This window comes from Eucalyptus grandis, chromosome 8 (genome assembly GCF_016545825.1).
Source record: "Eucalyptus grandis isolate ANBG69807.140 chromosome 8, ASM1654582v1, whole genome shotgun sequence".
Lineage (NCBI taxonomy): Eukaryota > Viridiplantae > Streptophyta > Magnoliopsida > Myrtales > Myrtaceae > Eucalyptus > Eucalyptus grandis.
Window position 1 is genome coordinate 26,328,334 of NC_052619.1, and position 25,701 is coordinate 26,354,034.

The 25,701-nt window shown below is 38.1% G+C and overlaps 2 protein-coding genes and 2 long non-coding RNA genes across 5 annotated transcripts; all 4 read left to right on the plus strand.

Annotated features, from left to right (window-relative positions):
* The first annotated feature begins 1,699 nt into the window (after positions 1-1,699).
* On the plus strand, positions 1,700-3,320 carry LOC120286730. Its single transcript, XM_039299184.1, has 2 exons — positions 1,700-2,120; positions 2,454-3,320. The coding sequence occupies exons 1-2, from the start codon at positions 1,731-1,733 to the stop codon at positions 3,000-3,002; spliced, it is 939 nt and encodes a 312-aa protein (XP_039155118.1). The 5' UTR covers positions 1,700-1,730; the 3' UTR covers positions 3,003-3,320.
* Positions 3,321-3,917: 597 nt separating this feature from the next.
* On the plus strand, positions 3,918-6,176 carry LOC108954782. 2 transcript variants are annotated; one of them, XR_005545437.1, is made up of 3 exons: positions 3,918-4,023; positions 4,862-5,239; positions 5,408-6,176. It is a non-coding gene; the product is annotated as an uncharacterized LOC108954782 (long non-coding RNA). The 2 variants fall into 2 exon arrangements; XR_001980696.2 differs by lacking the exon at positions 5,408-6,176 and having other exon boundaries at positions 4,862-5,350.
* An 8,645-nt stretch (positions 6,177-14,821) lies between these two features.
* On the plus strand, positions 14,822-15,583 carry LOC120287097 (TMV resistance protein N-like). Its single transcript, XM_039299777.1, has 2 exons — positions 14,822-15,135; positions 15,358-15,583. The coding sequence occupies exons 1-2, from the start codon at positions 14,822-14,824 to the stop codon at positions 15,581-15,583; spliced, it is 540 nt and encodes a 179-aa protein (XP_039155711.1).
* Positions 15,584-16,579: 996 nt separating this feature from the next.
* LOC108954808 lies at positions 16,580-21,551 on the plus strand. Its single transcript, XR_001980744.2, has 2 exons — positions 16,580-17,134; positions 18,533-21,551. It is a non-coding gene; the product is annotated as an uncharacterized LOC108954808 (long non-coding RNA).
* Positions 21,552-25,701: the final 4,150 nt, after the last annotated feature.

The window sequence follows — 25,701 nt, forward strand, 5'->3', positions numbered from 1 at the left end:
GTTCCAATTTTACACAATGGGATAACAAAATCGTCCTCATGTAATTTGTTTAGGAAAACTATAAGAACCATTTATTTGCCTCTGGACAAATAGAAATAATTACTTATTCATAATTTTGAATTAAATACTTATCTCAGATTTTTTTTTTCATTCGGAATGTCTACCCAAGTTGGTTTCTTTGTTCTTGCAGGACTTCATAAAACTAAAGTTCATTAACTTCAGTGAATGCCAATCACTGGTTTGTATGCCGGACCTCAATTGTACTCCAAATCTTGAGATATTGGATCTTTATAAGTGTAAAAACTTGGAGCATGCCCACGAATCGGTTTCATATCACAACAAGTTACAGTTTTGAATTTAGGTGAGTGCTCAAAACTCCATCATCTCCCTGATGTGCTCCATTCCAAGAATCTTCAACTTTCAATCTTAATGGTTGCTCAAAGTTGCAAAGACTCCCTGATTTTTCGGATAAAATGAAAGGCTTGCAAGGACTTACTTTACAAGGGACTTCGATTGAGGGACTTCCTGCATCCATAGAAAATCTTATCTCTTTGGGGAAATGAATTTATCTGACTGCAAGAAATTGACAGTCCTTCCGTCTAGCATTTACAGATTGCCAAAACTTGAATTCCTGAGGCTTCATGGCTGCTCAAAACTAGTCAAGTTTCCAAAGAGGGAGGGGGATTCGAGTGATCCCCATATGAAAATGGGATTTCCTAAGTTGAGGTTGCTAAGACTTGACCAATGCAATTTATCAGAAGTAGAATTTCTGGAGAATCCTTCCTGTTTTCCCTCCTTAAATTATTTGTTTTTGGAAGGAAACAATTTGAATAACCTTCCTACATGCAAGCAACAATATAAGTTGCCCCATTTACCTGTTTCGTATTGTCAAAGAATACAAGAGATCCTCGATATTCCAGGGCAATTTCAACGTCAATGGGCACTTGGCTGCGAATCTCTGAGTGAAAAGCCCTCATACCTACGCGACTCTGACCATATTGACTTTTTTTCAAGTCATGGACGGCTCCGTCGAGAGTTTTGGTATTCTAGTTTTTTGAATTATAAGGTTAGACTCTCCCTCTCTCTTTGATTGTTATGAGACTGCATACATGTTGGCTGCACTGTGTTTTGCATACTGTGAAAGGCCGAAAATCTGGGCTAATTAATAAAAAGCAAACATTTTGAAAGTGATTCTGCATGTAAATGTAGTGGAGGTGGCTATAAGGCAATGCAAATGATATTCTCTCTATCTATAAATCTCTAGCTGCCTATGTCATTACAAGGAACGCCCAATGAAGAACTTCAACAATATATGTTCATCTAATTACAAAATCTTAAACAATACATATCCTGTGTCCACCAATTAAGTACAAAAAATCTTTGTAATACTATTGCTAACTATGGCTAAACTATAAGACCGCCCACTTAACTCATTGAAACTCCTATTTTTAGGTGCCAATTTCGAAAAAAAAAAAAAAACTATCTAACAGTGTGCATTATGACAGATGTTTTATCATTCATATGGTCACCAAGAACTTTTTATGCCTGGAGGAGAGATGCCAGAATGGTTGCTCCCTAATAATGAGGGTCAAATTTCTTTCATGGCTTCAAAGGACATATTTGAAAAATTCTTAGGATTAGCTTTTTGTGTTGTAGCCCGAGCAAAATGTGGACAAAAGGATGGCCGCGTAAGTATTTGGCCAGCCATTAATGGTCAACGTAGTTGGGGTATGGGAAGGACTTTCCAACATGATTTCAATCATGTGTGGCTTAAGTGTTACGAACCAAGGCTACTATGGGACCAAGTCTCGTTTGGTCCAAATGGCTGGAATTGTTTCATAGCAACCATTAGAACATGCGATAATGTAATTGTGAAAAAATGTGGATTCCGATTAATATGCAAGCCATCAGAAAATGATTTGGAGATTTTTCTTCAACATAATCGGTCTCTGGATCCAGCTTTACTGTACGAGGTTCGACATGAAGATAATCAGATGAGCACAGTGGAAGAAAGTTCAAGTGAAATAGAAGATTTACTAGATAATAAAACAAGTAGAGAGGAAAATAATTCAAGTGAATTAATACTCGAAGGATCCAACGTGCCTGACTTCCCAATCCAGGTCTCTCTCTCCCCTCTCTCCTCTCTCCCACCAACCCTCCCCCCCCCCTTCCCCCCGAGGGCTGCTCTCTTTGTGCATGGTTGCGTCTGTGTGTGGGTGAGAGAAACACAAAGTCTATGTTTAGTGCTTTGTGTGTTTTTATAATGCAAAAACTGAAAAATGCTAGATAACGTAAGCACCCTATATGTAAGATAACGTAAGCAAGGATCAATGCATCTAATTATTATAGAACACTAGCTTAGGTTGAGTTACAAGGAGTATCCTCAAATCAAGCTTTTCTACCCAAACTTAATTATAAACTTGGGTTCTTCTAACTATTTACTCATTTAACAGAACTATCGTTTTTCCTATTATCGTGATTTCCAAAATGTTGTCCCTAGAGGAGAGATGCTAGAGGAGTTTGTGCCTGTTGAAGATGGTACTATATCGTTCATGGCTTCACAAGACTTGTATGACAAGTTCCTGGGATTGGCTCTATGTGTTGTTTTCAGTGTAGAAGATGGAAAAAAGGAAATATCTTTCGACATTGTCCCACATGTTAATGGCGAAAGGCGGAATGTGCTATCGGGAACTCTTGGTTCATTTGATTCGGATCATATGTGGATTCGATATCTCATACCAAGTATGTTGTGGGGATTGTTGGAGGGAGGAGTTGATTTTGATCAATTTGAGGAGAGTTATCTACGATTTAGCCTTAGAATTGGAGTATCGGGTGGAACCGTGAAAAAGTTGGGCTATCTGCTAAGGTTCAGACAACTAGAGGATGATTTGAAGGTTGTGCTTGAAGACACTCAATTTGTGGATCCAGCTGCACTCTGTGAGGATCTTGATAGATCAAGAGATTTAATGGAATTCTTTAAGAAATGTCACCTTCCTATATAGAACCTGGAATGGACAGAAAGTGAATCGGAATCCATTGAAAGTGAAGAAGAATGAATGGGAACAGGCAAGTGTAGTAGTGTTGGCTTGCAGTTCTTAAGAAAGCAATCATTAAGCTAGCAAAACATATTAGGGGCAGCATATGTTTCCTTTTACCCTGGGACATGTATGGGGAAATCCTATTATTAGAATTGTGTTGAAGTAACATATGGCTTTCAATTCAGTCTCTCGTGAGATTAAAAGATCTGTGAATGGAGAGAGGATGACTTGACACACAAGACGCTTGATTCATAAGAAAAGCATCATTTCTGGCTCAGGTATCTCGACATGGGGTGGGAGGTAAGTGAGGTTTTGCAAAAAGATTCCAGTTATTTTCACGTTAGCCTCAGACCATCCCATAGAATTGTGAAGAATTGGGGAATCCGTCTGATATGCAAGCAACAAGAGAGTGATTTGAGGGTTGTGATCTCACAGAATTAGCCAATAGAACCAGCTTTAGTCCATGACGGCAGTCTTGGATCAAGAGGTTCAAAGGATATTGCTCTTCACTGGGAACATGGTCTAAGCAAATGGATCTAGAGGGAGGTGGTGAGACTAGTACAAAGGAGAGCATGATGCATGAAGAAAGCAAAATAGAGGAGGTAACAGAGGAAGGGCAATCATGAAAGCTTCTTATTAAATGAAGAATCAAGAAAGGAGCTAGATGGAGGCACACGATATAAATAGTCGGATAATATTCTTTCTCTGAAAATAGAGTGAATAGCAAAAATGAAGAAAGAGAGTAGAAACTCGGATCAGTGCTTTCTTCTTGTCTTCACTGTCTGATTCACATGAACGCCGTAGGGTCCAAGTCGTTGCGCATCCATTGAGGATACATAGGAATGCATGGTTAATCTAAAATAGACGCAAGGGAAGATCATTTTGTTGGGTAGTTTGATCACGACTTCTGAGGGATGGCAACTACTTCCTTCTAATTGTCATGGGGTGTTCCACGTAAGCACTTTATTTTGCTGGAACTGTAATGGTAAGTATTTGCTTTATGCCTTCTTCATTTGATTTAAAAGTGAAAGTGACGTTCCAAACTTTTTTTTCCCTTTTTTTTTTGGGTGATTTTATGAGTATATTTACTAAACTCAAGTTGGGAACCGAATTTCCTTTGTGATATCTCAATCATAAGACACTCTTACGGCAATGAATTACTACTGCAGTTCTCAAAGAGCAAATTCATTGCAAAGTGTTTATTTTTCATGTTTCCTTGTCAATTTGAATCGTAATTTCATTGATAAATGTCATATTCTACTCAACATGATTACTTACATATCATTTACTGATTTTATAATGTGTTTTGACGAGTCTAGTTGCGATCCCTTATAAGTGTTTGTGAAGATAGAAAAACAAACACTCACAGCCGTGTCATACACCAATCTCTTTAGTGATTGATGATTGATAGAGTCCCGTGGACTGCTTTGTTCAATCCAAAATGAGAAATGATTAAGTGACAATTTTTAATCTACTATAAAAATGACAATTTGTTCTTAACCACAAAATACCAAAGCCCGTCTGAACTTTAATGTTTTCATTAGGCGCCACGCCTGGACCTGTCTTATGCTCAGAGGAGCATGTGAGATTTTAGTTAATGTGGCTTTAGTTTTCAATGAAGATTGGACAATCTTTCATTTAATCGCTCGAGCGTTTGCTTCTCTTGCCATTTTAGATTATTAAAGTGCTATAGATTTATTAGCTGAATTGCAATTTTAAGTGGACTCGATTTGATTTTGAACGATTTGATTGGGTCCGGAAGTCAGCTTTTCCATTGGCATGATCGAGTTATTAATGATAACATGCGTCCGTGGCTATTGCAGGATCAGTTGGGAGATGTTCTGCATTGGATTCGGCAGGTAGTGGTGCTTGTGTGTGGATTGTTGTGGGGTGCAATGCCTTTGGTTGGAGGCATATGGATTGTTCTGTGAGTTGATTGCTTTTCGCGTTCATGCACCTTTTTAACCTTCCCCTGTTTCTGTGCTAGGAAAGCTTGAAACTCTTGTAGAGGACTAGGCATCCCCAAGGATAAAAGAATGAAGGAAATCGTCCTTGAATTTGGATGATGGCTTGGTCGTGGAGTGAGAGTTTAGAGCTGCCAAAGCCGTTGACATCTGCGTGAACGAGATTATTCCCTACCACCAGTGCTTGTCCCTTCTCTCTTTCGTCCAAAGGAACCCCAACTCTGTGACGTCCTCCAGGTGTTTGTGAATTTTCCCAACTGTATCCATTGTGTAGTTCGCGGATTTAAATGTTTTGACTACTAGTCTTGTGAAATTATATTCTCTTTTCTTTTAGTTATTTTTCTATTATGTTGATGCCCTGGTCAATCTAGATGGATGACTTTATTCCATTTTCACTACTTGCAGACTTGTCCTGGATGAGAATTGTTCCCATTGTGTTTGGGACGCAAGTCTAGTAAGGACTTAAGTTCTTCACAGGTTTAAAATTACCAAGTATGGATGGAAAGTTGAAGTTCACTCTTAAAAAATACTTAAGTGAAAGAATCTAATCGAGCCTAACAAATCGCAAGAGAGGCACGCAGCATGGGGGAAGTTTCCATTTGTATTTGGAAATTTGTCAAGTTCCTGTGATGTACCATTTGAGAAGGTAATCTTGTTCGTTTTGATTTTTTTTCCCTCACTGCGCATTGCTAGAAACTTCCACCCCATGCATAAGCGGGTGTGATTATGATTTTATGGATTTGCTATAGTGGGATGTTCGTGAGTGGGTCACTACATGGATACTATACTTCTTGAAAGAGAGATGCTATGTTGATTTATCCAAAGCCAAGAGTGTTCTGTCTCTTTCTGGGTACCCTAATAGTTGCATGCAGATATCCTTGAATTGGCTTTTTGTGTTGCTTTTGAATTGGAGGAGGGAATTGAGGCTATCGTTTCATTTGAGTTTTGAGTATGGTGAACTATATTTGAAGTAACTACAATACAAGCACTTTCTCTTCATTACAGTTTGATCCCTTGTGGTTTAACTATTTTCCACACTGTTCATTTGATGAACCGGATGAGATGCTAGAGACAGAGTGAAGTCTCTTCCAGGTTTCATTTGAAGTATCAAAGCAACAATGAGAAAGTGTTTGGGTTTCGCCTTATATGCAAGCAAATAGAGGATGGTCTAAGGGTTCTATGCCAACATGAATTGCCCCTTAAGAAGTGCCTCAAGCCTCTAAAGATACTCTTAGTAATCAGAGACATTCTTGAATCATGGCACAAATGTCCACCTCTAGATTGCGGCCAAGTTTGAATATTAGACATAATGCTTACTGTAATTTGTTGCATTTGCTAAATGTTTCCTTGCACAATTTCAACAATCTCTGCACTTGTGCCGTTTCTTGGTGGGAGTGACCCTTTTGTCCATCTTCTATTGAATTTCTAATGGAATTCTCCTATGTGACGACCACAATGGCTGTCACATCAAGCAACTTCATCTGGGTTTGTCGCGAAAGATGGATGGATGGGACATTTGTTGATTTGGCTGGTGCTAATGCTAAATTTGGAAATTTAATTGTGAGGGATTACTTTGCAAATGTCCAAAAGTATACATAAACCATGTATGTTATTTAGCAGTCACGAATTTGAAACTTTTTGCAGCTGAATTTAGGTTTAGGCAGTTGGGAATTATTCAAATGCTCATATATAAAGGGATATTAAAAAAAGTTATGTAGGTCTTGTTTTTTGGCCTCATTGGAAGTACTGTTTGAGTCACTATGATCTTGTGCTTTAGAACTTGCTTCATTTTTATTGCTTTTTGCACTTCACTCTTGGGGATCCTATAATTTCCTCTAGATTGCTTATTGCGTCACAAAACAAAGTATCAATGTCAAAACACAAGCAGACTGAACATTCTAGCTCTTTCCTCTCACTTTCTTATGTGTCTATCATCTCTTTCAGTTTCCCCATATTATGCTAGTCAAAGTGCTTATAATGCAAGATCATAGGAGTAATCCAATTTGATGTGCAGGTGAGCTTTTCCAAGTTTGTCAAATGTATCCTTGAGTATTTTTTTTAACCAAATTAATGCAGCACGCTTTAATTTTACTCTTTTGCAAAGCTTTTGGATGTTCTGTCTTCATGGAAGTTTAAGCAAATATGAGCTTGACAAGTTCCATATATTTTATCCCAGAATTATCAATTGTGTGAAATCTCTCTTCTTTTCTATAAATTCATGATGTGTATAGCTTCGAACACGCTATGTCAATTGAAGTACCTTTCTATTATTTCAAAATGGTATTCCATGGTGCATCCAAATCAGTGCCCTTCTATTTGCCGTTCTCGTCTTGTTTCTGTTTTCGAGACAAGAGTGTGGGATTACTTGTGCAAGAGGATATTCTATGAAGGATAGGAAGAAAGAGCTTGAAAGTAAAAAAGGCATCTATAACAAAGTTGATTCCTTCAATTGCATTTGCAAGTTTCATTCGTGGGTAGAAGACACCCATCAAGAAGTTCGAGCATCTTGCATATTTATTCTAATTTGTCTAATTATCTTAGTTGGCATGCCATCCTAGTGTTGGCACGTGCAACTTAAATTGAGAAAGGTTAAGGGCTATGACCGGCAAAAAGGGTGCATTCTCAGGTTCTCGAAGTAAATGTGTTTTGTAGGAAGTGGTTGGTTGAGCCTGTGCAGGGTCTGTTTCTCTATCTCTGGATGAGTAGTTAATGGGGGGCGTGCTCAAATCTGTATTTGCTTGGTTCTACATTTGCAACAAATGTTGCTACTTCATTTCACTCTTAATAATTACGTCTTCTTGTTTCCCAAATAAAGGTAAATGTTTGATTACCTGATTTTCGCCAGAAAAAGATAATTTGTGCAGAATACATCCCTAATTCAGTTAAGCGTGAGCCTGCCATCAGCAAAATTCAAGAATTGCCGGATTCAATTAGGAGTCTGGTTTTTCTCATAATTCTGTTTATGAATGACTGCAAGGAACTTTTAAGTTCTTCTTAGCAGCATTCACAGGTTGCGAGCTCTTAGGTATATTTATGCATATGGTTGCTCAAAGCTTTGTAAGTTTCTGCACCATAAGGAGAATGATTCAGTCGATTCGGATTGTGCTATCGGATTGCCGAATCTAATTCATCTGGATCTAAGCAATCACAGTATGTTAGAAGTGGATTTTCTCATGGATGTTACCTATTTTTCCACCTTGTTCTCCTCGTCCCTAGCAGGTAATGCTATTACTACTTTGCCTGCAAGCATCAGTAATTTGACTAGTTGGATATTCTTGATTGGTCGAATTGTGAGCAGTTGCTGCAGAAGTTCCCCCACTTCTACGGTTATTGTAGAGATCAACTAAATTGTGTTGAAATTATGTTGAGGACCTGGTCGGTTCCATAACTGAGAGAACTATTTGGGAGACTTAATTGATTGGCATACACTTGTTTAAGTACGTATAAATAGAGCAATGATACGTATGCAGAAGGAGTAAGCCCGCTTCTCCGTCTGAATGACGTGGCCTGTCTTCAATTATACCATTGCCCTTATGTAACTCTCCAAGCAAACAAGACATAAGGACATGGAATACATGGGCAAGAAAAAAGGAAGGGATAGAAGATGAGCAATATCAGGAGAGCTTGAGGAGACGACTTGTTCAAGATTAGCAGCCAGGAGACGACTTACCAACTGACAAACTGCCCCCTTCTCTCTAATTGCATTCCGTGTACTAGCAGAACTACACCTTCCATCAGGGCAGCAACAGTAGGATGAGGAAAAAATGTCTCACATAAAGCAGCCTGCACTAGCAGCAAATCATCAGATCTTGAATCCATGCTTCCCAAAAAACTGCTGACTAAAATCAAGAGATAGACCTGAACCATAGACAATCCTTGTTAGGGAATCATCAAGCAAAGGGCCAGATGAAGCCAAGGTCAAACCATAAGAAAAAAGAACTCTCCACTACTCAATTTATAGGTCATTAGCTGCCTTGTCTTTTTAGGCGTCTTTGGAAAATGAAAATCTCTCTAATAAGCGCCAATGTTTTGTCACGACTAAACTGACCAGCTAGTCCACCATTAGGAACTTCAACGACATGAACATTGCAGAATGCACAATTAATTGACCGCCCTTCAATATACAGAAGACCATCTAGATGGTGAAACCTTCCATATGAACTCTCAAGAGTCAACTCCCATTTTTTTCCCAAAACTTGGATCCTCTTCATACAAATTTATCACAACTTCAAATCCACTAACATTGATTTACATAGTAGAAGAGAGGAGCGCATATCAGCAGCGTAAAGTGTCCTCGACTGGATTTTAAGTGCCAAATTTATGTTTATGAAAGGAATGGAAAGGACTGCAGAAATTCACTCCAAGTTGCAAGTGGGCGATTAAGCTTCTGTTGAGAGTTGTATCTGTTAAGTGGTTAATGATCAGAGTACAAAACAAACTCTTTTGTTAGCGAATGGTGCTGCTTGAGTGCACGGACTGTAGCATAAAACTCATCATAGGTCGAATACTTCAACTCGGCATCATTCAAATTTTCATTGATATGGACAAATGGACGACCTTCTTGATTGAGAACAACACCAATGCCAACATTGGACACATTGCAATAAACCTTGAAAACCAGATCAACGTTCGCTGGTGCTAACACAGGACCTTAAGTTAATTTCTTCTTTAAGGGTTCAAAACTCCCGAAACCTCTCATTTTAAGCATTCTGTAACTGTTGCAGCAATGGAACTGAAATACTTTCTAAATCTCATGAAAGCTTCGAATCTCATGATGCAACTTCAATTCACAAGCTCCCCTACGAGAATGCTCATTAATTCAATCAAGTGTCACACGCATCCTCCCTCTTTTTGACATAGCATCAAAAAGGGCTTCAGGGGCAAATAAGTAGATCGAGTGCTTTCAACATTCTACATGCTCCAGCTCAAGTGTATACATAAGCTCACAAAAGCAACATGATCAGAAGAATCTTAAAACACTTCTTCAAGTAAGAAACAAGCCACATTGTTCTTGAAAAATAAAGACAACGCATAAAAACTCTAATAAGTTGGTGGAGGATGAGGATATTAAGGGAAGAAATGAGGATTTTGGAGGAAAATTGGAGCAAATCGACTGAACAAAGCTCCTCCCGAATTTCCCACAAATCCTTGTCGCATCTCATTGTAGACCATGTGGGATCTCCCTCAAAGCGAAGTAAGCTGGGTAAAAAGGGTCTCTACCAATGGATCACCTTCATTTCCGTCATAGTATCAACTCCGGCAGCTCATGTTATACAGCTGGCTGATGGCTATAACCCTCAAGTTTGGTTTGGCCATCCCAAGCATTCTTCCATATCCAAACTTCTCCTTTCTTTCTAATGTCCATACCTTTTAATGTGAACTCTCCATTAAATTGGCGGTCGCTTAGGACTCCAGGCATCTCACCTCTGAGGTCGACATCAAAAATTCCAAAAATGAGAGTTAAGGCCATCCCCCCACGGAAAATTTGGTCCATTTGGTGGTCACTTCGGGAGACCGAAAACTATTCTTGGACCTTGAACGTCAGCTTGATTTTTTCCTCGAACAAATTAGCTCTAAGACCAGAAATGGGAAGCAGGCAGTATATCACAATCGTATGGGGACTGCATTGCACATATTGACATTCAAATGCAACATGTTAGGATTATGAACTAATCGCTTCACTTGTTCTTGAAAAAACATCATTTTTTCTCATAGTCATGTAAGTATCACGGATAGCTAAACGCCACAAATCATCCTTGGGATTAATGTTAAAAAATAGTCAACGTTCCATTCACAGAACAACTCGTAAAACATTTCCTTCTTATCATCCTCACCTTTGATTGAATGAGTATGAAGCCCTTTCATAGCTTCAAAACAAATCTCCTCGACACCGACGGAAAACCAAAAATCCAACTCAACTGGCTAAACTATTTGCCTAAACGGAAATCTCTCCCTTGTGAAAAAAATTCAAAGTCTATATTCCATCTCATCCAACACATTTCTAGCAGCAAACGTAGACAAATACATTTGATTAGCAATTTTCGAAATTTTACATGTCGCTACAGTAAGCTTAACTAGACATGGGTGTTAACACTTGAATTTTACTTGATAAATCAAATATGCATTCAAGTAATAAAAAATATAAAAAATGAGAAAGAGAAAAAGAAAAGAAAAAACCCTATCTATCATTTCATATGGCCCTATTCGCGCAACTCCCGCCCATCTATAAAGCCTGCCCATTTCAGCATTTTTAAGGGGGAATCGGGGAAAACAAGTGAAAAAAAAAAAAAAAAAAAAGATCTTCCTCCATATACAGTCTCCTCCCTCCAAACCTGAGGGGAGACCAAATAATATTCATCGTCATCTCCATCATCAGACCTTTCTCTCTCCATAACCGCTCGCGCAGAGGACGCAATGCAAAGGTGGGATTGTCGGTTTTTTTCTGAGTAGGAGGGGACTGAGGATCGTGTTTTGGGGGAATGTCACGGAGAGAGTGAGGTAAGAAAGGGAGATAGAAATTACTCTGGAAGAAAAAACACAGAGTGGGGATGAAAATAAATTTTGAGAGCACTCCGGGAGATTTTCGGACTCCTTCCTTCGCGGTCAGACGTCTTCCATCATCACTCGCGGCCATTCCCTTACCACGGCCGAAAAACTCTCTGTTATCCTCTGTTTTAACATTCAATCCATCCTATGTTTTTACACCGATCAGTGTAGTCGGCGTACTTGGAGTCCCCCTTCTGGCTTTCGATCATTGCTCGTCGCTTTGGATCTCTTGCTTCTGTGAAGTATCGGGAGGACCGTTGCCTTGCCCCGTGTTGGAGGCAAAAACTCTAAAGCTGTCAAGTCCCGCTCGATCTCCACGTATCCATCTCAAGTTCGTTGATCGACACTTAGCTGAACCTCCATGGACGAGTCTAATCAGCACTCGTGGTTGAAAATCCCTCCTCGGCAAGGTTGGTTTTGCAACACTTTTTTGGTCATTTCATAAATGAAGATTTAGTTTGAAGTTGACGCTGGTGTATGTCTGGGAAGAGACCAGGTTTGAAATTACTTTTTTGCCTCGATGAATCAAACCCTTTCTGCAAAGAAAGAAGTATTCGGATTGTGCTGTGGTGTTGATACACTCATTATGTGTTTTTTTTTTTTTCCTGAGATGCTCACCAACTGTTTGATGGGATGCATGAGTTAAATCTGTGGCCCTTGCCTCGATTAGGAAGCAAAACTGACACATTCGGATTGATTTTGTTGAAAAATACTGATTATGGGATGTGGTTTCTAGTCTAAGCATTGTGGATTAAATTTTTTTCCCCATTCACTACGGTTCTGCTTTCCAGAACACTTTATGGTCTCCCGATATGTCACCGGCTATCTATTTTTGCTATTCTTCTGCATCTCTATGGCCACATGATGTGGTCGTTTTTTTGGCGAGAAATGTGGCTTGAAATCTTTGACCCATACGCTGATTAGCTGGGTAAATCTCGCACTAGATGAGGTCCAGTTCTTTACGCTCATATCCTGCGTGTCCCTTCCGCTATTTTTATGCATGACGATTGACGGACGATGGCCGTTATCCAGGCGAATGAAGCCACACAACGACGACGTTACATTCAATGCTTGGATACGTCGATCGTTGATGAGGTTGAGTTGGTTTCTTTGGCAGAGCAGAGCTCTCAGGATGTGCACGAGGAAGATGATAGAAAGAAGACGACAGGGCAAAAAAGAAGAATAAGGAGAGAAGAGAATAAATAGGAAAATGGGCCTCTTAATGGACAATGAATTCATTGTGGGCTTAGCATGAGAGAGTTGGGTTAGTGCCGTTATGTTCAATACCGTTTTGACTGTTGATTGAGCTATAGACCTCGTTTTTTTATTAGCGAATTTGGGTTTGACTAGTTTCAAGAGGGAATTGGGCTCAATCCTATGATTTGAGCCCAGTTTGAGTTTTTGATTGAACCCTCTTAAAGCAATAAGCCAGGTGAATCGTGTGCATAGATTTTATATGTGTCAGCCCGTGTCCGTGCTGGGTCGAAGGCCCAGCCTAGACCCCTTTTTTGAAATATATAATAAGAATAATAATAATAAATGAATAAAAATTTAATGATATAAAAATATAAAAAAATAGAAAAAAATTAAAATGTTGTTAGAAACATAGACCTTGATTAGGTTGTTAAGCACATTGTTCTTGAAAAATACGGACAACACGTAAAAACTTTAATAAACTTGCTGGAGGAGGAGGATACTATGGAAAGAAGTGAGAATTTTGGAGGAAAATTGAAGCAAATCGACTGAACAATTGGAGTTCCTCTCTAATTTCCCGCAAATCCTTGTCTCATCTCATTGCAGACCATGTAAAACTCCCCTCAAAGTCAAGTAAGCTCGATAGAGCCTCCACCAACGGATCACCTTCATTTTCATCCTAATATAAACTCCGATAGCTAGCCGCATATAGTGATGGTGGCTATACCCCTCTTGAGTTTGGTTTGGCCATGCCAAGCATTCTTCCTTATCCAAACTTCTCCTTTCTTCTTGCGATGTCCATACCTTTTAGCGTGGACTCTCCAATAAATTGGTGGTTGTTTAGGACTCTAGGCGTCTCAACCCCGAGGTCGACGTCAAAAGTTTCAAAAAAACCAAGTTAAGGCGATTACCCTCCTTTTGGAGGTCGCCTAACTTGTTTGAAAAAAATCATCATTTTTCTCATAGTCATGTAAGTATCATCGGTGGCTAAACGCCTCAAATCACCCTTAGGATTAATGGTTGAGAATAATCAACATTGCATCCACAAAAGAATTGTAAATTATTTTCTTCTTAGCATTCTCGCCATTGATCAAATGAGTATAAAACCATTCATAGCTTCAGGATAAATCTCCACGGACACCGATAGAAAACCAAATCCAACCCAATCAGCTAAACCATTTGCCTAAACAGAAATCTCTCCCGTGTGAAAAAACTCAAAAGTCTATACTCTGTCTCTTCCAACACACTTCTAGCAACAAATGTGTGATATTTACAGAAGCAAGCTTGGCTCCATTCGTGGAACCCAATTTACAGAGCAGTCGACGCAACCTCCTCTTTGCTTTGTTATGCCCTTCAGTGTGATGAAGAACTACTTCCCCTCTTTTCCTGCTATGTGTTTGATCAAGCTACATCCATAGGTTGTGAGCTTTTAGATATATTTATGCAAATGGTTACTCAAAGCTTCGTAAGTTTCCGCACAAGATGGAGAATAATTCAGTCGTTCCGGATTGTGCCACTAGATAGCTAAATCTAATTCATCTAGATCTAAGAAATTACAGTATGTCAAGAATGGATTTTCTCATGGATGATACTTATTTTTCCACCTTGATGTAATATAATGTCGATCAAGACATCTAATTAATGTAGAAAAGGTTCACGCACAAATAGGTTAGATTTATGCACATTTTAATATTGTTAAAACACCTAATAATACTTTTTCTTGAAGAAAGTCATGCAACTGGGCGTTAGAGAATATATAGATAAGATCGAATGGCGAATAAATTACCCAAACAAAGTACCAAATCTTAGGCAACTCGTTAAAATATATAGAGAAGATCAAATGGGAATAACCACCCAAACAAAGTACCAAATCTTGGGCAACTCATTGTTCATTGTTAACTTATGTTTCCTAATTCTAATGGCGTCTTCTTCTTCTTTCAATTCCAGAATGAGTTTCAAAGTCTTTGTATGTTTCAAAGAAGAGAACGTTGGCGACAACTTTGTCACACATCTATACGCAGTCCATGTTGGAATATCCTACTTCCATGTTCAACAAAGGGGAAAGATGAAGAGAATCTAATGGTCACAGTTCCAAAGATAATCGAGGAATCAGACCTTGCAATCATCATTTTCCCCGAGGACAACATCTATTCGGAGTTGTGTTTGGAAGAGGTGGCAAAGATCATGGAGTGCAAGAAGCAAAGAGACCTCAAGTTCTTTTCGTTGTTTTACAAAGTGAAATTAGATACGGTAAGTGGATTGAAAGGGAGTTACCAAACTGGTCTTGAATATTTTCAAAAGAGGCTTTGTAAGGATGTGAGGAGATTGATGAGATGGAAGGACACTCTCCAGGAGGAGGATAGCTTGTCCAGGCGGTACTTGGATGATGATGAGTAAGTAGTAATCTTGCCACTAACTCACTCTCTCTCTCTCTCTCTCTCTCTCTCTCGACACACTCTCATCCGACGCTCACACAGCACGGAGCACACTTAGGCTGCACAAGAAACAGAGAACCTCCTCTTTAAGCCTCCGTCAATTCACCACGCCACCCCAGCCGCATCACCTCAACCCCCCTCTATCTCTCTATTTCCATAAGCACTGGGGAATGAATCTAGGCTCGCGACCCCAAATCTGGGGTCGTTACCCTCGGGCAGCGGTTGCCTGAGGCTGGATATGACCGAGACGTTCCGCTTGTCTTCCGTGACAGAGGAACAAAAACAAAGAAAGAGAGGTGCAACAACAGCTAGGACAAGCAATGGTGACGGGAACGCAAAACAGAGAAAGAGAGGCGCAACTAGGACAGGCGATGGTGACAGGAACGCCACGGTGGCGAGGACATGATGGTGGGGCGAACACAATGACGGCGATGGCAGAGAAGTGGCAAAGGCAGCGGAGAGAAGAGAAAGGGGCGGGGGAAACTTAGTTGACTTTAAGGGTAAAGTAACAAATTAAATTCAGATTTTGTATATATATCCACAACTCAAAATTCTGAACGTGCGATTTTGTTAAAAGAAAAATTGAGCAAATTTCAAATGATTGATGTAGTCAATATCAAAGACACTACATAATTCATAATCATCTGGCCTATATTAACCTATTTCTATATACTATATTTCCTTATAATCAAAACTGAAAGAATATTTACTATACGTGCCACATAATTGTTCAAAATGTGCTCTATTATTGTCACTTGGTAAGGCACATGGCATAATTGTTCCACTTGGCTCATAATCTTAGAGTACATTTTGAAATATGTGTCTGTTTGAAATAAAATTTTAAGTAACAAATGCTTAGGTTTTTTTTTTTTTTTTTTTTTTTTCAAACTTATGTTAAGTTTCGAAGTGTGAGAAATTTGACTCAATAACATAGATAATGTAGCTCACTGTGAATATAAATTATGATACCCAACTATATATAAGTACGTAGACAGTACAAATAAATCATAAATAATCTAGTCCTAATTGGAAATAATGTGGTTTAACTTCATTAAGTATTAGCTTAATTGAACCATTACAAAGAAATTAGTTAAAGAACAATTAAATTTATAAAAGAGGACGAAAATCAAGCACAAATAAAAAAAATTATCAAGTTATTTGAAACTAAAATTATATCTTATTTCTTTACATGATCAAATTCAGTTAACAATTAAAATTGCTTTAGTTGGCGAAGATAAGAAAATTAATTAAAGAAATATTTAAAAGATAAAACTTATAAAATATTAAAATAGTAACATCAAAATAAAAAGAAATCCTCCTAAGAAGAGCATAATAAAAGTGCACCTATTATATTAACTGATAAAATTATACTTAATTCCCTTGATTTAAATAATACAGTATGAATAAAAATTAAGCTTAACTTATCCGATTGTTTTATTTCATATTTCTCGGTCCTTTTAAAATAAACTTGAATGGAAAATTAACTTGTCGTCGTTTCTGGAAAAAATTGAAGAGGAAAGAGCATCACATTCAATCTTCCAGTGTGGTCGTCGTCGTCTCCTTCCTCTTCCGCAGCAAGATGGCCGTTCGACGTCTTCCTCCGCTTCAGAGGTGAGGACGTCCGCCCCGGCTTCCTCCCTTCACGGCGGCATCGACGCCCACATCGACGGCGAGGGCTTGAGGCCCGGGGCGCGAGATCCTGCCGGGCGCTCACGAAGGCCACCGAGGAGTCACGGATCGCCGTGCTCGTCTTCTCCGAGGACCATGCTTCGTCTGGGTGGTGCTTGGACGAGCTCAGTGAAGGAAGGTGATGGAGTGGAAGGGGCTCAAGGGGACAGCTGGTGTTGCCCCTGTTCTACAGCGTGGAGCCGAGGGAGATTCGATGGCAGAGAGAGAGGGTTATGGCAAGGCATTGGCTAGTCACCGATTTGTTCGGTTGGTATTACTATGACCATGGGTAAGCACAGTATTCCTGTTCGACCTTGTAAAAGAATATGGAATTCTCTAATCTGTTGATACTTGATGGGATCGATTAGTGTGATGGAGTCATTTTTTGGAATGTTACGGAGTGGTTGTTTTCTTCGTGTTAGTTTTTATTTAGTTCAATGGATCGTATATTGCCATTATTGTTTTGGCGGAGATGAGACCAAGTTCATCGAGAGAATTGTCAAAGAGATCTCGACTGTAGTCAAACGAGTACCCTCGAGTGTTGCCAAGCATCCTGTCGGTGTAGGTTGCTGGGTAGAGAAAGTAAGATCGTAGTTAAGTACGGGCTTGGATGAGGTTCGGTTGATAGGAATATGGGGAGCGGGAGGTATAGGGAAGAGCACTATCGCTAAAGCTGTCTATAAGAGTATCACTAGTCAAACAGTATAACTGGTCATTTTGGTGGGTGTAGCTTTCTTGCAAATGTTATAGAAACTTCCAGTTAACCTGATGGCCTGGTTCATTTGCAAAAAGCACTCTTCTCCGAGATACTGTGGAAAGAAAATTTAATGGTCTTCAGTGTGGATGGGGGGGTTAAACTAATACAAGATAGACTTTGCTACAGGAAGATTCTGCTTGTGCTTGATGATGTGGATCATGGGGACCACTTGAATGTGTTAGCTAGAGAATGTGAATGGTTTGCAAAAGGGAGCACGGTCATTATTATGACGAGATAAACATGTACTGACTTCTCATGGGATAGATCAGGTATATGAAGTTAAATCATTAGATCAAGGTGAAGCTTTTGAACTTCTGAGTTCATATGCTTTTCCAAGAAACCAGAAAGGGGACATACATTGTGATCTCACACATAATATTTTGGGCTAGGCTAATGGCCATCCCTTAACAGTTCTGGTCTTGGGTCCGTTTTTATGTGGTAGAAGCAGAGGGGAATGGGAGAGTACATTGGGTAAACTTGCCGATAGTCCTAATAAAGATATAAACAGCGTTCTGAAGATAAGTTTTGATACATTGGGGGACAATGAGAATGGCATTTTTCTTGACATTGCTTGCTTATTTAAAGGGAGGGATAGTGATTATGTAACCAAAGTTCTTGATAGTTGTGGTTTAAAGACATTAATTGGGACTCAAACTTTAATACAGAGATCTTTAATAAACGTTGAGAATCAGAGAACAGTACAAATGCATGACTTGATTTGGCCGATGGATCAGGATATCTTGAAACAAGAGTATCCAAATGACCTGGGAAATGGAGTAGATTATGGTGCTACGATGATGTTTTTGAAGTATTTTCAGAGGATATTATGAGAGCTTCTCATGACATCATTGATAATATTGTCTTCTTTAATTTACACACTATTCCCTAATTCAGGTTGGGTAATAATTATTATTTTGTTTTCCTTGATAGGGAACCAATGTTGTTAGAGGCATAGTGTTGGACTTACCGACACAAGAAGAGTTAGACATCAATCCGAGTGCTTTCACATATATGAGGAGACCGAGATTGCTCCTAGTCCTGAATGCATAGCCCAGCAGAGTTCCCATATGTCTTCTAAAAGATTTAAGGTGGCTTGAATGGCCTGAGTATCCTTTATCAACTCTGAAGTTTAGTGCTAGTCTAAAGAAACTTGTTTGGTTTGATGTGCATAATAGCCAGATTAAAGAATTAGGAGATAACTTAAAGGTACATCATACATTCTTTTATTGACAGTTTCCATTTTCGTGCCTTTCACAAAGTGAAATTTATCAAAACCTTGTTCGGCTGTTCTTTTTAATTTGCAGCATTTTAGGAATTTGAAGTTCCTAATTCACAATTGCTCTAAGTCTCTTATTAGTGTTCTGGACATATCAAAGATGCTAAATTTGGAGACAGTGAACTTAAGTAGGTGCTTGAACCTCAAGGAGCTTCCAAGCAAACTGAAGCTGGAATATCTTCAAAACTTGATGTAATTGGCTGCTCTAAGCTTGATAAATTTCCTGATATTAAGGATATGGAGAGCTTAACAAAACTTCATATATCTCAGATCTCCATTAAATAACTTCCTGCATCAATTGGAAACCTTATCTCTGTTGAGGATTGTGGAAAAGTCTGATCAATCTTCCTAGTAGCATTTACGAGATGCAAAATCTAGAGCACCTTTCTCTTGAAGGGTTGTTCGCTATTTAGCTCGTTTCCAGGGAGCAGTGAGAGCTCCAATCTCCCTAATGGTAGACTTGGATTCCAAATTTGGTCTCCCCGAAGCTTAGTGGGTGCAAGCTGTCAGAGGAAGAATTTCTTTAGTCTTACCTGCTTCTCTGCTGTAAATATTTTGCATCTCTATGGATATAATTTTGTTAGTCTTTCTACATGCAATAGCAAGTTTGAGGAGTTGATGGTCCATTAAAAATTAGATGACTATAAGCAATTGCAGGAGATCTTGGAGCTTCCACCAAACATTTACACCCTTGAAGCAAATGGCTGCAATTCATTGTCCAGATTTCCAAATTTGCCTATTCAATGCATTCAGTCCTCCATGTCAGTGTATGTTCATTTAGATTCTTGTCATGGATTGGTTCATGAAGGTATCGACCTAGTTAATATGATACATGTGCATGAGCTGATGTGATTTCTGATTTAATAGATTTGCTATAGCCGGATGTTGGTTAGATAGGACACTACATGGATACTATATTTCCTGGGAGAGGGATATGATGTTGGTTTATCCAAAGTCAAGAGCGTTCTGTCTCTTTCTGGGTACCCCAAGATTTGCACAGGAGGGTTTTGTTTGTTGCCTTTGGATTGGAGGAAGAAAATGAGGCTTATTTTTCATTTGAGGTTTGGGTATTGGTGAATCATGTTCATAGTAATTATGATACAAGAACATTCTCTTTTTACAGTTTGATCACCTGTGGTTTAAATATATTACATGCCGTTCATTTGATGAGCTGGATGAGATGTTGGAGACTGTGTGGAGTCTCTTCTAGGTTTCATTTGAAGTATCAAAAGCAACACTAAGAAGGTGTAGGTTTGGCCTTGTATGGAAGCAAGTAGAGCATGGCCTGAGGAAGCACCTCAAGCTTTCTAAGATAATCTCATTGTCATATATATTCTTGATTCATGGCAAAAAGGTCCACTTCTGGATTGCAGTTAATTTGAGTATTTGATATAATGCTTACTGTTAAGTTGTCGCATTTTCTAAATGATTTCTTGCACTCCGCTTTCAGCAACTTTAGCATTGTGCTGTTTCCTGGTGAGAATGACCCTCTTGTCCGTTGTCTGATTTCTTTTGTGGATATGAGACAACCACACTGACTGTCACCTTAAGCAACTTCATCTAGGTTTGTGACAAAAGATGGATGGATGGGACATTTGTCGATTTTGGCTAGTGCTAACGCAAAGTTGTGGAAATTGAATTGCAAGGGACTACTTTTCAGATGCCCAAAATTATACATGTGGACCATTTATATTTTTTAGCAGCCATAAATTCGAAATTTTTGTAGCTAAGTTTTGCTTTAGGCAGGTAGGAGTAGCCCAAATGCTGAAATGTAAATGGAGTTGAAAGAAGTTATGTAGATCTTGTCTTTTGGCCTCAATGTAAGTATTGTTTGAGTCACTATGATTTTGTGATTTAAAATATGCTAGATTTGTATTGCTTCTTGCACTTTACTCCTGTGGATCCTATAATGTTTTCTAAATTGCTTATTGCGTCGCAATATGAAGTATCAGTGTCTAAACACAAGGATACTGAAGTTCTTATTGAAGTTCTAGATTTTTGCTCTCTCTTTTATGTTTATGCATCCATTAATCTCTTTAAGCTTCCCCCTTTTATACTAGTCGGAATGCTTATTATGCAAGATTGTATAAGCAATACAATTGATGTGAAGGTTAGCGTTTCCAAGTTTCAGATGTAGCTCTCTGTCTGCATTTAACCAAATTAAGCTGGCAAGTATTAATTTTACTCTTCTGCAGAGCTTTTGGCTGTTTTGTCTCTGTGAAAGTTTGAACAAGCAAATAGTTCCATATGTTTTATGCTACAAGTATCAATTGTTGGAAATCTCTCTGCTTTTTGACAAATTCATGGTGTGTTTACCTTTGAATGCTCAGAGATATATACCTTCCTATTTTTCAGAATGGTATTTCGCTGTGCATCCAAATGATTGCCCTTTTATTTGCCATTTTCTTGCCTTGTTTCTGTTTCTGTGACAAAGGGTGGCATTAGTTATGTTAGAGGATATCCTATTAAGGTAGGAGGCATCTAGAACAGAGTTGAGGTTTCAGTTGCATTTGCAAGTTAGATTCCTGGGTAGAATCCCATCAATGTTTGTATCCAAGTTCTTTTAGTTTTTTTGGTTATTTTTGTGTCATGAAGTTTGAGCTATAATGTAACTGAGTGTCCTCTCACATTGCCTTAAAGTTCTGTTATTGAGGTTTTGCAGATTGAATTCAACATTTTGCGTTCTAATTTGTCTAATTATCTTAGTTGGTATGCCATGCCATCCTAGTATTGGCACATACAACTGAGAAAGGTGAAGGGCCATGACTGGCAAAAGGGGCACATTCTGGTGTTCTTATAGATGGTGGGAATTATGAGGGCCCAATTGGGAGTGTGCTCAAATATGTATTTTGTTTGTCCTACATTTGTAAAAGATATGGCCCAACTCGTTCCAAGTTCAACAGCCAGGTTATAAAACAATGCTTACGATTACATGGGCTATACCGAACACATTTATGCCAATTGACAAGCTGCTTCTCTCTAATTGCATTCCATCTGCAAGCAGAACTATACCTACCATCAGAGTAGCAATGGTAGGATGCTAGAAAAGGGATCCCACATAAAGTAGCCAGCACTTGCAGTGAATCATCAGATCTTGAATTCATGCTTCTCAAACTACTGCTGATTAAGATCAAGAGATGGACCTGAACCATAGACAATTTCATGTTGGATATTAATCAAGCAAAGGGCCGTAAGATGCCATGATCAAACCATAAGAAAAATGTACTCCCCTACTCAATGTGTACTTCATTAGCCGCCTGGCTATTTTGCACAGCTTCAACACTTAATTCAGCAATAGAAGGAGTCAAAGCGCAACTTTAAAGGCCATAAACTTTTCCCTTTTTGTTTATGAATTTCAATCTAAGATGTTCAGAAGTAATTAGATTTCAAGAAAATGCTCAAATTAGACATCAGGATACAAGCATTATTCCATTCCAGTGATATCATTTAACCCCTAAGCATACTTGCTTCTTAGGTAGATACACCTTATGCTCCATGCGTAGAAGAGCTTTTCCAAAGAAAATATCACGCTTTGCTCGATTTGTTTTATTAGTTCTCTTGTGCAAGATGAAATTATCGCAACAATAGTTCACAATTATAGAGTAGCTAATAAGTCGTAATTGATCAACATGATAAATTCACTGAAGTGAAATTTACTGCTACAGCTTCACTTCAACAATTATAGAGTAGCTAGGAGTAGTACTTACATCTTTCCTCTCAAGTCAAGAATTTAGTGGGAACATGAATTGCAGTCAATAGATTAATAAAAATTTAAAATAAAAAACCTCAACCTTCATAAGTCAAGAATGCAGTGTGAACATCATCTTTTCGTTTTTGGTTTGAAATGAGGGAGGGGTCCATGCATGTGCAGTGCATGGAACGTGGAGCGTCCGTGTATTGTCAGCTTTATCAATCAAACAGCCTTTGTACTGTTGTCACATGTGAGTGTTTGATTAATGAAGAGGTGGTCCTTGTACGAGCTCTGTCTACTTTTGTCGAAAGAAATAAAGGCCAAAAGCAAGGGAAGAACACGGGAAGATACATATGGCCATTGAAAAAATCACATGCTTACTAGCTAGTAAACGTTTAGCCGACTGATGAGTTTAGGTTCTCATGTGAGATTGATTTAGTTTTTTAAAATTATTATTTGAAATAATATTCATTTTAGGTCATTTTTTGATGAAATGACTCTACTCTATGCTTTTTTTTTTAATAATATTCTCGAATAATAACTATCAAGCCTTTCTGTTAATAAAAAAAAAAAATGTAATGGAAATGAACCAATGGAGTCAAGCCTTGGATTCGCTCTAGATTTGAGCATGTGAAAGGAACAAGGTGGTGGGGGCCACCTGCCATCAAAATCAACTTTGATAATTTTTCTTTCTAGACTAGAGTTGTGTGGACGGAAGTTAGCACGGAAGTGATGAGCAAAAATTTCCTTTCGCTTTTGACTAAGCCAAAAAAGACATAGAAAAAAAAGTGAGATGTCATCAAATCACATGAAACATTCAACGTTAGTGGACACTTTAAACTTTTAAAGTGTATCTTCATTAAAGTGGAAACACGAAAATCCTCTTTTGTATTAAATAATTTGAATATGTATCATTCACACTTAGACGAAGTCTTTCTTATGAACTTTCCCATGAAATATTGAATTGTTTTGGAAATGACTCTACTCTATGCTCTTTTTAGAATATTCTCAAATAATGACTATCAAGCTTTTATGTTAATAATAAATAAATAAATAAATATAATGGAAATGAACCAAAGGAGTCAAGCCTTGGGTTCGCTCTAGATTTGAGCATGTAGAAGGGACAAGGTGGTGGGGGCCACTTGCCATCAAAATCAACTTTGATAATTTTCTTATCAAGCCAGAGTTATATGGAGGGAAGCCTACACGAAAGTAATGAGCAAATAATTTGAATATGTATCCTTCACATCTAGATTTGTTTGACTAAGCAAAACAGACAAAGAAAAAAGAAGTGAGATATCATCAAGTCACATGGAACATTCAACCTTACTGGACGCTTTATACTTTTAAAGTGTATTCTTAATTAAAGTCCAAACACGAAAATCCTCTTTTGGACTAAATAATTTGAATATGTATCCTTCACATTTAGACGAAGTCTTTTTTTATGAACTTTTGCATGAAGTATCCAATTGTTTTGGATATGACTTACACTTTGACTTGACTGGGGAGTAGCACCTCTAAGATGTGGATTCCCCAAAAAAGCATCCAGCGAAAAAGGCCCCACATTAGCAAAAGATTCTTTGCTCTAAAGTAATAGAAAATAAGCTATTAGCACACCAATTAATCATTTAAAGGTGTTCTTCTAGAAAATTTCTCATTTCTTTGAATTTATATATTAGAACCATTAAATTATTTTCAATTGGATGAAAAGCTCAATCTATTTCCATTACAAAAGGTTATAAAATTATCTGATGACTATTGCTTTATCAAATGTGGGAAAAAGTGCAAAAGGATACATATGCCTCTCTGCATTTGGCAGGTGAATGTATCAAATTCCTCCTGACACTTGTTAATCATACTATTGTTTAATTATATATTGTGATGAAAATATATCATCAACTCTCTTAATTTATCAACATGTGATGCTATGATATTTAGCTCTAAAAATTTCAAATAAACACAAGCAATATTTTGCCCCAAACATTGAATATGCTCCATAGTATTAAGTATATACACACAAATATAAATTAAGCAATTTATTAAATATGTTATATGCATATAAATAAAAAAGGATTAATGATAGAGGAATGCAGAACCATTTTATAGTGGTCCGGCCAGAGATTGTTCAAGATTTATGCCTAATCAACTATACTTGAAGCCTCAAACAAAGATTGGTTTGCAATGGAGCCAACATTCTTCCATAAACACAGCGCACTCTTTCACAAAGAAATGCTCTCATAAGATTGATCTCTCAAGAATTTAATTGCAAAGTGTATACAAGAGGGATATTGCAAGTACTAATAGTGTACAAAAACAAAAAACTGTTGGCAAAAAAGATCACCGATCACCCGATTTTCTAATAAGGAGTCACTAACACTTTCATGAAATATATGGTATGCTTCCATCAAATTTTGTGTTAAAAAATAATATGTATAATTTGCTTAATTAAATAGAATGTAAGGGTGTGTTTGTTTTGCGAAAAACAATTTCCGAGAAAATGTTTTACTCATTTTCCTGAGTTTGGTTCATTTGGGAAAACGAGTCAACGAAAAATGTTTCTTAGTCAATGAAAATATTTTCCTTCCAAAGCTTAAATTTAGGAAAACGATTTCCCCTTTTGAAATAACTAGAAAACATTTTCCAAAATGTTTTAAGGTCATTGCTTAATGAAAATTTTATTATTAAAAAGAATTTCTAATTAAAAATTTTGAATTTATTATTAATATATCTTTTCTTTTCTTTCTTCTTTCTTTTTTTTTCTTTTTCTTTTCTTGTTTTCTCTTTTCTTTCTTTGCCTGTGAACGTAAAACCCTAACTCCTCCTCCCCTCTCTCCTTCTCCTTCACCCCCTCCCTTTTGTCACCGCCGCCTCCTCCAACCCTAGCCCCTCCTGCACTCCTGTTGGCTTCACTCCCTCCTCTTCCTCTTCGTCGGCTTCTTCTACACCTTCAATCATTTTTCCAATGCAATCCAAACATCAGAAAATATTTTCAGTCACGTATCACTAAACAAAGGAAAACTAACCGTTTTCCTGGAAAATAGTTACAAAAAACATTACGTTTTTCATGAACCAAACACACCCTAATACATGAATCAAATGATTACATGCATCGGACCTTCGTGGAATCATACA

Excerpts from the sequence above, each read along its gene's own strand:
- LOC120286730 (XM_039299184.1), top strand. The coding sequence starts at position 1,731 with ATGGGAAGGACTTTCCAACATGATTTCAATCATGTGTGGCTTAAGTGT. Across the intron at positions 2,121-2,453 it reads TGCCTGACTTCCCAATCCAG|AACTATCGTTTTTCCTATTA; the intron begins GTCTCTCTCTCC and ends CTCATTTAACAG.
- LOC120287097 (XM_039299777.1), top strand. The coding sequence starts at position 14,822 with ATGGTCACAGTTCCAAAGATAATCGAGGAATCAGACCTTGCAATCATC. Across the intron at positions 15,136-15,357 it reads CGGTACTTGGATGATGATGA|GCTCGCGACCCCAAATCTGG; the intron begins GTAAGTAGTAAT and ends GAATGAATCTAG.